The sequence below is a fragment of the Gavialis gangeticus genome, unplaced genomic scaffold (genome assembly GCF_001723915.1).
Source record: "Gavialis gangeticus isolate Ggan-Ray unplaced genomic scaffold, GavGan_comp1, whole genome shotgun sequence".
Classification (NCBI taxonomy): Eukaryota; Metazoa; Chordata; order Crocodylia; family Gavialidae; genus Gavialis; species Gavialis gangeticus.
The window spans coordinates 56,918,607-56,931,400 of record NW_017729029.1 but is presented as its reverse complement, the minus strand read 5'-3'; the positions used below and the strand labels follow the sequence as shown (position 1 = coordinate 56,931,400).

General features: G+C 41.3%; 1 protein-coding gene across 3 annotated transcripts in view; it reads left to right on the top strand.

Annotated features, from left to right (window-relative positions):
- Positions 1-12,794, top strand: part of AFF2 (AF4/FMR2 family member 2) — a 635,691-nt gene that overhangs the window by 478,877 nt on the left and 144,020 nt on the right. For all 3 annotated transcript variants that reach the window (XM_019521659.1, XM_019521658.1, XM_019521657.1), the window contains 2 exons: positions 2,082-2,118; positions 2,380-2,431. In XM_019521659.1, the coding sequence (XP_019377204.1) occupies positions 2,082-2,118; positions 2,380-2,431 (89 nt within the window). The remainder of the gene's footprint in view (positions 1-2,081; positions 2,119-2,379; positions 2,432-12,794) is intronic.

The window sequence follows — 12,794 nt, the reverse complement described above, 5'->3', positions numbered from 1 at the left end:
GGGCTGGACTAAGTAAAGACATTTCTAAAAGCTCTGCTGCCTTGAATCCAATAGAAACTGCCCCTTTTGCTCAACCAGTCGTGTATCAATTCTAATAATTTGGCTAGTAGTTGCCCACCCCTAGACACCTTCCCCCTACTTTGACTGCAGCTCGCGTGAAATGAATATGACTATTTAACAAGACAAATCAAAGCGTAGAACAAAGCCTAACAAAACCTCTTTGCTAGTGCTCTCGTAGTGACAGTGCCAACACAAATTCAGTGCCGAGGCACTAAGGATCTTTGGACAGTTTCATATGTGGGTATAGCTCCTAACCACGCAAAATATTGTATTCATTTATACTGCTGTTAAACTCTACTATTACTCAGTATAGCCTTCATTCCTCTCCAGTTAATGCAGTTGGGTCATAGTAGGCGCATACCATTTCACACACTCGTCTATGCCAGTAACGGGATAATTTGAGCCTATGGGAAGTTGTATCTTTTTAATTTGCAACAGTACTAAATTTAATGCATGTGTTTTAATAGGCCCTGCAAAAACTGGCTCATGCACAGCACACCTTCAGTAACTTCAGTGACAGAAATGTAATCGCAGGCCCAGGGTTACTAGAGATTTGTTTCCCTTTTTTATTTTTTTAATTCCTCTTTGAGGTTATGGTAGATTAAAAAGAAAAATTAAAGTCTACATCCAGTCTAATCATTTTTAGGCAGGTTGAATGTTGGATCTAAAATTCTTGACCATATCACTTTAATATGAACTATAAATTAGGTTTTTAAAAATTATACTTTAGGATATAGGTGAGCACATAAATGTCTCTGGGTTAGTTAGTTTTACTGTAAAAAATATAGCAGCAGAGTCCCTACTCAGAACAGTCCACTAAATCAATTATAGTTTTAGACACAACATGAGGACTATGCAGCCCTATAAACCTAAAGCAGGCCTTATAATAGGTCCTCATCTTGCATAAAAAATGTAAGTATCCCCATAGGAAAAATATATGAAATAATTCAATAGAAAAGAAGGATCTTATCACAACAATTTATCCCTCTGACATTCACATGTAAAGTGCCATGTTTACTCTTAAGGCATGATTTACTTCACAAGGGACTGCCTAGCTGTGCAGCACAATATTAAGAACTAATAATGCCCTAAGAGGAAGTATAGGGAGGGTTTTAATGACTTTAACAACCTACAGTTTCTAATGCTTTTAACAAAGTAAGACCTGGCTGGGGGACTGGCTTGTAAATAATACCTTAATTTAAAAATATCAAAATCTATTAGGTTCTGCTTGGGATGAAGGCTGAGTTGGCATCAGGTTATATCTTACTGTTGATTGAAAAACCAAGGGAAGCATCAAGCGAGGCAAATCAGGAATGCAGCTTGAAGTTATTGCGACTGAACAAGAAGTCTGTTGTTAGCGAAGCACTGAGTTGTGCTAGGCACCGTGGGCCTGTCTGAAACTGGTGTGATTCTGTTGCCTGCATATGAGTGACACCAGTTTACATCAATTGAAAATCCAGCTCCTGTGTCTTTGCCCTTGGTGACTGACAAGATCTGGAGGATCAGTGTTGGCTAATGACATCTTTAAGCAAGCGCAGTCCAAAAGAAATAAGACAAAAAGGGGTGGGGGGAGAAAAAAGGAAAAAGTAAGGCTGCTAAAAAATTCTCTTAAGTCTAAGGGCCGTACTCTACCCATTCAAATGCATCCCATTGTCTTAAATGGGAACCACATGCACACATCTATGGGCAAGACTAAAAAGCCACATCATCAGCTGGTGTCAGGCAGCATGGTGACTCCACAATGGGACTAAGTTAACTTACACCAGCTGAGGATCTGGCCCTCTGGCCCTTAAGTCGGCTCTGAACTGAGCAGTGAAAATGCCCCAGCGGTGGCTTTCCTTCTGTATAGGTAATGTGGGCTTTAGGCTAATGCCAGTGTTGTCATCTCAGAAGATGCACGCTCCCGTGTGATCCCCTGCTTGTTTACGTAATGCTAGTGCCTTTAGTCTAACAAGGAGAGATGCATCCACCTTCTCCAACTCATTTAACTAATGCTGACATCTTGTGTGTTTTTGTTGTAGGATTCCCAGCATCTGACCTCAGGATACAATGCACAAAGTAAGTCTTTATTGTCCTTAGCCTGAACAGTCAGCCTTTTTTTTTTTTTTTCAAACTACTTAACATCATTAAAACAAAGGATGAAAAACTTAATTTCTCTGATGCTAATGCAGATCAGTTCCATTGTTTTTTTTATTACACATTATGCATTGTGGCATGTTGGGAAACCAAGTATAATTAGATGGGCTGAAAAGCTTTGGGCACATTTTTATTTTTACTGTAATCTTTTGACATTTGGAAATGTGTTTCCTTTGTTTGCAGAGTGGAATGATCCAACAGGAAAAGTGGCAACCAAATCAGTGCCACAGAAGTCGTAAGTATTGGCGCTCCCAACTTTAAATTTTCTTCTGAATGTATATTAGGGAAAAAGCCTCCATCTCCTAAGGGACCTGAGACTAACTCACTCCATCATCTTGCTCTGGTATTTTGGTGTTCTCATAGTTTAAAAATTAGCCAAAAACCAGTTTTATGTCATCAGTACTTATTACTATTTCCTCTTCTGATGCATTAACTAACAGAGGTATGTACAAAAGATGAGTTTTTACTAAGCAAAAATAACACCAGTTTTATTTGTACAGCTTGCCAGAAGGAAATCAGTCATGTTTCTCTCATCAGATATAAGCTTCTTACCGTAAAAGTGCAGTCTAATGAACAGATGATGATGCAAGATGTTAACATTTATTTAATAAAGGAAAGTAAAATGCATGTGAAAGACTTGTCTAACCTGGCATTGAAAGACTAGATGTTGCATTTTATACAGTCTGGAACAATTGGCAGTCAAGGACTTAAAGAAAATGATGAATGCTATTACAGTTGTTGTTTCACATATGAATTTTTTAATGTGTTCAAAAAAGCTGAGGCCTGGGTCTGATTTTAAATCAGAGTTGTATCATTTTTAACTATTGGTGTGTTGTTAAAATTGTACCATTCAAAGTTTCACTGATCTAAATACAGTCTGCGTATCCCTCTGTGTCTCTCCCAAATGACATCTAGCCAAGTCAGTTAAATTTGGTAACTTGAATCAATATAAGTCAGGTTATATAAACTTAATAGTGTCTACCTAAAGGTTTTTAATTGGTACATGTAAACCAGGGCAACTTTTTGTACGGACACGGTTTCAGTGGAGTCAAGTAACTTGCCCAAGGTCTGATGATAAATCGTTGGCAGAGCTAAGACTAGACTTTAAGCGCTGTACTCCATTGTACCTATTACCCGACACTAATGGCCCCAGCTCCAACCCTCTGGAAATCAAACCATGGAGCTGCTCTGTGTGACTAAAGTTTCTTGCTTGAATAGGGTTTTGTAATAGGGGGCTCAAACACTGACTCTCTCAATTTAATTGGATAAGTCTTTTGGATGTATGGAAAAGTTCCAAAAACATGTCACCCTGTACATTTTAATGGGAATTAGAAAGTGTTGCTAATGGTAACAAATTGGCTCACATGAGTAAGATACTTTTCCAAAATTAGTTCTTCCTTTTTCTTACTCCTATTTCTGGTAACGATCATCTGATTCTGTTAAAAATAACCTAGTCAACCAGGTCCACTGATCCTGATACCAGCATAAGAAATTCATGTTCCAGAACCCCCTAAGTGATGCAAAGTGTGCATCCAACACCTTCTCTAGTAAAACATAAAAAATATTATTGCATCTTTAAATGGTTTTTTCTCCTAAAGCAAGCGTGTTTGGATTCCACAGTGAAAAATATTTTGGCGAGTATACCATAAAATACAATATTTCAATAGTTTGTAACCAACAGTAATAGACTTGTCAATCATGGTTTATAGTTATAAGCTGAATTTCAAAAGAACAGTGCTTCGGAGCTCAGTGGTATATAGTGCATTTAATGGGACCAAAGCTCTCTATAGGAAGCCTGATATAAAACTCGAAGACACTGAGTACATTTTATGAACCAGTTGCTCTCTGTTCTGCTGCTTGATCTAAAGTTCCAGTACTATCAATCAGATTTCTGCTGGAATGAACTGCCTTCTTATGGTAGGTGATGGATTTTACACATGACAGATCAGAGCTGCAATAAAGCTACTTTTATTTTTAGCTTCCAAATGAAGATCAGCTAAGCCATTACTATCACTTTTTCCCTTTTGCGGCAGAGAAATTGTTAAGGCAGCTTCCAAGCATTTCCATAGGGCTTTGGGAGGGTTATTGGTGAGGAGGCGATCCGCTGAGTGACTTAATGTACACGGCCAATTTCTGCCCTGAGCTCTGCATGCACAGTTCCCACTATGGGGATTGTTTTGCATATATACCCGAGGCAAAAAAATAAGCATAATGGCAGTGAAACAGCTCATGGGTGAGGGGAAAAAAAATGGTGGCACTAACAAGTAGTCCTGGGTAGATGGCATGATCCAAATAAATATTGGTGGATCCTGCTATCCTATTGTATTTTAACAGAACAATATCAAAGATATCATGGCTTTACTGGATGTCTTTACCCATGGCACCAGGGGTACTGGATATCCTGACAAAATCCTGTTTATGCTGGCACCATTCATCACTACACCACAGTCTTAACTCTGCCCACATGAGCTTTCTAGCCTCTGCTGCCCATTCCAATGTGCCCCGTGAATGTTGATCTCAGTGGCCGCGTCCATGTGAGCATGGACGTTTGTTTCCCCAGGGACAAAATGCGGTGGCACACCTTGTGCCGCTGCTGCTTGTCCGCGGGGAGCACCTGTGCCATGTGCCCTCTGGCATGGGGAGGCTGGGGCCAGCACTAAGTTGGCCCCAAAAGCCTTACCTGGGGTCCTGGGGACATCCAGGGCTGCAGCACGGTTGATCCTGCCATTGGCAGCCAGAGTATGGCTCCAGCCAAACAGGCTCCAGTTTTAGGTGGTGCACGCTACCCCCACGTGCACCGCTCCGGGGGGGTTTTGCACACTTTTTTATGACCCTGGGGTCCAAAAAAACCCCCATGTTGCTACCTTGCAGTGTGGAGAACAGCTGAATATATGGTATGTGGCATTGCAGATGTGTCTGCAGCACCACATACTGCATGGCTGCTTTCGTGTGGACACAGCCAATGGGGTCAAATGTTTCCCTCAATGGGATCAATTCTTTCAGGTGATATGCAGATTTGTCCATCTTTTGCTGTTGCCTGTTAGTAGCATCTCTGAACTAACAATTTTTTGGATGAAATCAGTGATTCTTTACTATTTTGTAATGCTTATGCATACTTAATTGAGTATAGCCTTCCCATTCATTGCACTGATGATGGGAATCTCATCCATTCTGTCAGTTCTGCATGTGATCTTTGATGGGAACTGGAGCACCTTTGCCCCTATCCTTTCTATCAGTGTGCTGTATTGTTGCAGTTTAAAAAGACCCCTTTTCCATGCAGCGGCAAAATGTTGCATCATGCTTTTGTTAAGCTTATACTACACCCTGCTATACTCCTGCCCCAGTAAACAAGGCTCTCAATGTGTTACAGACATTTCAGAATTGAGGTGTGTGAGCCTGGCATCTTTGCTGGATCAGAATTAAGGTTTTTGAATGTGTCCTCTGGTGTACGGCAGTTGTGAGAGTAACAAGATGTGTGCCTCTAGGTGGAAAAATAAGAGATATGTACTGACAGGTGGCTTAACTTTCTATTTCCTTGCTTGTGTGGATTTGTATCAGGTATGTGACTGTGTTAACCTAAATTGTTTCCCAGCAAAGTATTTTGTATATGAACTTCCACTTTTTGTAAAGTTTAAATATATAGGAAAGTCATAGGAAATTAGGTCTGGAAAGGACCTGAAGAGGTCATCTAATCATGCTCAAGGCAGGATCATCCCTAGCTAAACCATCCCAGCCAAGGGTCTGTTTAACCCGCTCTTGAAAATTTCCAGGGATGGAGAGTCCACAACTTCTCTAGGTAGCCTGTCACCATGCTGGACTACCTTCATAGTCAGAAAGTTCCCCCCTAATCTCCAATCTATATTTTCTCTGCTGCAGTTTGAGGCCATTGCTTCTAGTCCTGTCCCCTACGGGCACAGAGAATAGTCTATACGTAGCTCTCTTACCTGATTCCCGAGAGAATCCACCTAGAGGCACCTCTCACTCTGCAAGCACTCCTCCATCTGGCTGTCCTTGCCCGGGGCATGAAGGTTGCAAAGCCAGACTGGGCCCTGGGTGGAAGCCAGCAGTCAGTGGCTGCACCTGGACAGAGCCTGTACAGGTACAGTCAGAGAAAGAGCTGGCAGTGGCAGGGGCTTTGACATGGCTACATCTTCCAGGCATCCTGTTGACTCTCATGCTCACTACTCCTTCCTCTTGTGCTGCTACTTCCTAGACAAATTCCCTCTTCTTCCTTTGCCTGCTACCACTGGTGCTGTCACATATGATTTGACCCTCTTCACAGCTTTGGGATCAATAGAGAGTGCAGAGTTCTGGTAAGGGTAGGCCCTGCTAGGACTTCAGGGATCAATCTTGTAAAGACACACAAACGTGTGAATAGTTGCATTGAAGTGATGCTTTTATTTCAGTCCATACAATTTATATATGAAAGATAGATATAAGAATATGTCTGTTCTCTATACCCTTCTGTGTGTGCAGATATACATCTATGTCTGTATCTGTATGCATGTGTGTGTGTGTGTGCGTGTACAGATAAATATAAGGATATGTCTGTTCTCTATACCCTTCTGTGTGTGCAGATATATAGCTATGTCTATGTCCATAGTGTATGTGTATGTACGCACACACACACACATACATATTGCTCAGCAAGGTATTATAGTCGAAACCAATACACTTGGCATATGGAAAATCCTAGCTTTCTTGTTTGTCTGGTCCACAATAACACCGCATTGATGAGATACAGAACAGCCAGTTTCCAACAAGTCTACTCTTATTAGCTTGTTTGAGGCATAGTAAGCAGAAACAGATAAGGTGCAACCAATTGAACTGAGAAGGATTTTCTGTCAACATCCATGAATTCAAGGGTACATAGTCAGCTCTTGACTTAGGTTTCTGTTATATAATTACCATTGAGAGTATGTCATCCTCAGACATCCAGTTCTTTTGTTCTGTTTGGTTGTTAGCACTTGGCCTGTGTCCAGTTGGAAACCGCCCAGAACCTTTTTAATCAAGCACATCCTGTGTTCTAAGTCCTACAGCAGAGTACTCTTGGGTAGTTTCCATAAAAGCCCAGCTAAAAAGAAGAATGTAATCATAATGGTATTCTTTCCTTGTCATAAAATGACTTCCTATACTTACTGTATTAACGCAGTATTAAAAGGTCCTTCTCATGGGTTCATTGAACTACCGGAAGCCATTAAAGACTTGGAACAGCAAAGTTTTATGGATCAGACAAAAACAACTTGCTTTATCTTTATAGGATTTTTGTGACCCATCATCCTTATGATATACAACCTATGCAGGGCCTTAAGGACTAGCCAAATGCAGAGACACCCTGCTCCACAAAATTGCAGATAAAAAATGCCATGCGCTGTTTCAGTAAACACTTGTCAGCAGCCGTTTTACCGTTGACTTCAAACAAGTCACAGGTTTCACCCTGTGGCTTCAAACAAGTTGCAGTAAATACCAGTGCTTCCTAATCCTACAGTTCATCATCGTACTTGATGGAAGCATGTCTAAAAATGGAAATGTGCCTTTTGATATCGAACTACTCTTCATAAGTATCTAATGGCTTTTTGGAAGTTCTCCATCGTGTCAGGGACAGCCACCTGGGAGCACAGAAAACAAAATTTGGCAACGTGTTCAAGCTATGAATTAAAGGTAATTCACAGTTTGAAATGAATCAGCATGAGGTCCTTATGAAGAGTAATCAGACATCAAGAGGATTTTACACCAAGGATTGTATATTGGATAATGCGACAACAAGCAATATTGGTATTCAGAACATTCAAATCAAGAAGCACGGATGAATTCTTAACCTTGAAAGGTATCTCTACAAAAACCTGGGATTCATTCAGTTCTGATCTAGGATTTCCAGTTGAATTGCATGTGCTGAAAACTTGTGAAGTTTATCTCCACCTAGAGTAAGGCAAATATTTGTATTTATGTCCCCCCACGTCATATCTGAGCTTCCGTCTTAATCCAATTAGAGTATCATATGTTTAAAAATAACCCCTGAAATTCTAGCATTTCTAAACTAAAGCTCTTGATCCATCATATTAAAGCATGAGACTGTCAAATTACCCCACAGTGCTGATAGTCTGATTTATTTTACAGTATATGTTCATTTTCACTTAGTAAGTGGGGCATGCTTTAATCATTAGACTAACTACTGACTGTTTGTTAACCTTAGGAAGTTCCAAAGATATTCCCTCTGGGTAAATTGGGAAAGTCATGAATACAAGGGGCTTACACTACCACATACAAATTATGATAAGTGAAACAACAGTGGCATGTAATTGGAACACCATTAATCTCCAGAGAGTTCCAGTGCCGCATATTAAAGGGCCAAATAGAAAAAGGAAACAAAAAAATAGGTCTGTTTTTGACTAGATGTCATTCGTCTCTCATATTTACTGTCTCATTTTGTTAATGAGGAGTTTATTTTGCATCCTTTTGCTAAAGTAAATGTGAACGTTGTCTTCCGTGATTCGGGGCGATGATAATGATCAGTCGACAGTGCTTCTTTTTGTTTGTCACTGCCAGGGGCTGCTTCTTTTGAGCAAAGTAGTGAGTAATTGGGTCTAAAGCATACAAGGTTGGAGTAACTATACCAAGTGTTTCTTATGGCCCCTTTGCCAGAGAGGCTAACTTGCGAAACGTTTCAGCTTCTATTAAATGTAGTAGAACATAGCACGATAATTAAAAACACTGTATCCCAGAAGATAAGCCCATTATTCAAAATAATTTTTAAATTAGACTTTTAATTTGTTTTCATTATTCAGACAGCTCACATGCAGTTTAACCTCCCTGCCAAAATAAAATATTTGCTACTACATTCTTTTTTTTTCCTCCCATGATCTCCTCTTGACAAGTTTATAAATCACTTTAAAAGATTGTGAGAACAGAGGAAATTAATTTTCTTATATTTTGCTGATCAATGTTAAATAATTTTTTCTTGGATATTACAGACGCATGTAATTACTGCCCTAAGAAACAAGTGACCGGCTGAACTTTTGCTAGTCAATATCTGGAACATTTATCAGCTTTGAAAGATTAGCATTTCCTCTTATCTTGTATTTAGTCACCGGTACAAATTCAGCATCACTGCCTACTGGTATCTGAAGTGCCCTGTACTCAACACAGCTTATAACACTGTGCATGGTACCTAGAAAAATGCTGGCCCATGTAGATGTTAGCTGCAATGCACTAAGTGAATACATGACACAAATGACATGGTCAGACCTGTGATAAGTAAAAGGTATTTCCTTCTTCTAGCCATATTAATGTCCTTTCTGGTATTAGTAATGCTGTTGACCTGCCACAAGCTATCTAGTGTTTTAAAGAGCATGGCCACGGACAGCCAGTAACGCTGCAGAGCATTGTGCTTCTATAGCTCAAGGCCAGTTTCAAGCTGACCTTCTGGTTTACATTTTGGTGGGCTGGAACGGCTTCTAAACCTCAACCTCACTTCAGACATGGCTTTTGAGAAACATGTGCAGTATAAATCTGAGAGGGGGATGTTGTGTTCAGGGCATGATAACGGAGGCCACTCCAGCCAGAATGCATCTTCCACAGCCTCTGCTCCAAGCTGGTTCCTATTCCTTTCCCACTGGATCTCTATCTTTGATGTTCTGCCTCTTTCTGTTCCCTACTGCTTGGACCTCCACCTGGGCCACTTATCTCTAGCCTGCCTTCCAGTGCACAGTCCAACCATTTTGGCCTGTTCTTTTATGCCATACTCCATCTGGCCCCGGTCCTTTTGCCCTCTCGCACACCTTACTGCAAGGGTGGGCCATTATTTTGGGCAGAGGGCCACTTGCTGAGGTTTGGCAAGCCATCAAGGGCCACATAACAGGCAGCCCAGGGAAGATAAATATAAATTTTATAAATGTTCTAGGCGCCCCCGCGAGCCGGATAGAATGGCCTGGCAGGCTGCATCCGGCCCCCGGGCCGCATTTTGCCCACCCCTGCCTTGCTGTGCCATATTTAAGGTAAGCTAAATGCATAGTCACCCAGATTTTCTGCCTCCTGGTGCACTGGATGCTCAGAAAGATATGTGCTGTAAACCTAAAAGCGTCATAGATGTTGGTAGGAAATCTGGCATTCAAACTATTGGCAAGGGCTTGAAATGATCCATTAGCATCCTGAGTAACCCAGACAGTTGTCCTACTATCACCTCTTAATACTGCACTTCTTCCCTCTGACTCCCAGCAACAGCCCCAAGCATCCCTCACCGTTTCCTTCGCTTTACGTCCTCAGGAATTCAAATTGTTGTCAGATCCTTTGGGATGAGGATTCAAAAGGATGTCAGAGTCTGTCCGTTGTCTGGCCAGAGAGCTTATTTTTTAAGGTTTAACAAAGTTCTCACATCACCCCATGGGATGAGGGGCTGATGCCCATAGTGCCCTTGGCCACTAACAACCAGTGGGACAAAAGGTTTTAAGTGTGCCTCAACTCCTAATATTACCTCCCAGACTGACTACACATTTCCCCTCTGGCACACTGGTTTGTACTCTTCCAAATTCCAGGAGAAAGGGCAACTTCGCTTTGAATATTTTCTTGCACCTTGGGGAAAAACTATTCATTTGGGTCTTTCCTAACACCAACCAGGACTTCCTAAAAATAATATGAAATCCTGGGGAAGCAGAATGAGCAGCCAGTTCCTTTATTACAGTATATGCACCTGTATTTCTTTATGAGACATGCACGTTGGATCCATTTCAGCAGGATTGTGAGCGACTGGCAAAAACGAAGGCTTTGTCTAAGTTTTACCGTTGCATTTTTCTTGAAAAGCAAACAGAATGGGTCATTAGTTGGGGCTTGCAAGAAATGTTGTCGCTACCTGAAAATAGCAGCATTCGCCCTGCCCATCATTTATATAAAATGAAAGTTCCTGTTTCATTAAAAAAGAAACGCTGCACAAAAGAGCTTGGCAGGACGCAACGATGTGAGCGAGTTTCCCGCATAGGCCTCACAGTGACAAGATGGACTGAAATGCAACTCTCGAGCTCATCGGGCTCGTGCACGGCAGTAAATACCTCGAGAGCAACGCCTGCACGGCTGGAAGTTGTTTGCCTGCCATCAGCTGGAGAAGCCATTTGTTGGCTTTTGCGGTATCGCTTGCCAGTGGCATGCACGCACCTCCATTTTAGAGCTGCATCTGAGCCAGCCCTCGGCCTATACGAGGAAAAGCAAATGAGCAGTCACCATCTTTGATGGAACACGCATTTAAATCGTTCCAGACAAATTTGAAAGCTTATACAAATCAGATATTTTCCAAGCCTGGCTGTCCTCTAGAATGGGATTTTTTTTTTTACTTTTTTTTTATTTTGGGGGGTTAAACCTTTATCTCGGTTCCTTTTTGTGGCTCTTTATTCTGAGATTGAAGAGGAACTGAAACTGGTGACCTGTCTTGACCTTTAGTACTGGATTAAAATTCCAAGTTGCTACCATGGCAACAGTACCTTGAAAATTAGATCCTGACAGAAGCACGAAGAAACTTAAAACTGCAACTGCTGCACTGAACTCTGAAGAAAGGTTGCTTACAATTGTCAGTGACAGGCTCTTAATTGAAATAATCTGCCGTTCCCTTTACGAGAAAGGGTGGGGGGAAGAAAGAAATGGAAGAACAAAAAGATTATATCTCGTTAGAATTTTTTTAAGTGAAAAAATCTGCTGCGATTCACACTAAAGCACACTCTGCAGCATGAAATTCAAATTGGCTTCAGCTCAATGTGTACCGAATTCAGGGGGCTCTTACAGTCGAGGTGGCAGTGAGCAAAGATACGTGTTAAGGACAACTTCAGACATGCTGTCATAAAGGTCTAAACCACACAAACCAGACTAGTACCAAAGGCCAGACAGTGGCGGGTGTTAAATCACAGGTTAGCTTTTCTTTTCTTCTCTTTTCTTTTTTATATCTATTCTTCTTTAACCCTGCAGTAGAGATCAAAAGAGACATTGCAAATGTTGGGTCTGATTCCCAGTATCCATGCAATTATCTGTTCTGTAACTGTAAGGGGATAAACATAAGCCAGATAGCACTATTTCAGATCAAGTGTGATAAAAGTTACTCATTTTCCAATCTAATCAATGCAACCGTCAGACAGAGATAATAGTATAACTCTGCTGCAGAGGGAGGTTAAGTTGGCTTTTTTCCCACAAAGAGTAGAGCGCAGTTGAATCGTGAAGAGAAAAGACTCTGAGAGTTGCAGGAGGGACCTTCTGCTTTTCTTATCTCCACGTCGCCTAGGGGCAAAAAAATGAAGTGTCATACATTAGTAATGATTCTGAGGGACGTGTCAAACTCAGAGAGAACCTGCAACCCAGATTACCAAAATGCATTTCCCCTATTCTAAAATGGGGCCAAAAATATTTCTAAATGGAGAGAGTAAAGGAGTAAAGGACAAGGATAGACTAGTCACTCATCACAGCCGCAAAGCCAGTTTCATTGCATAACACGTACAATTAACCTTCAGCAAGGCCTTTGACACCGTCTCTCACCCCATCCTAGTTAAAAAACTAGGTGACTCTGGCATCGATGCCTACACAGTCAGATGGATTGCAGATTGGCTGAGGGGTCGCACTCAGAGGGT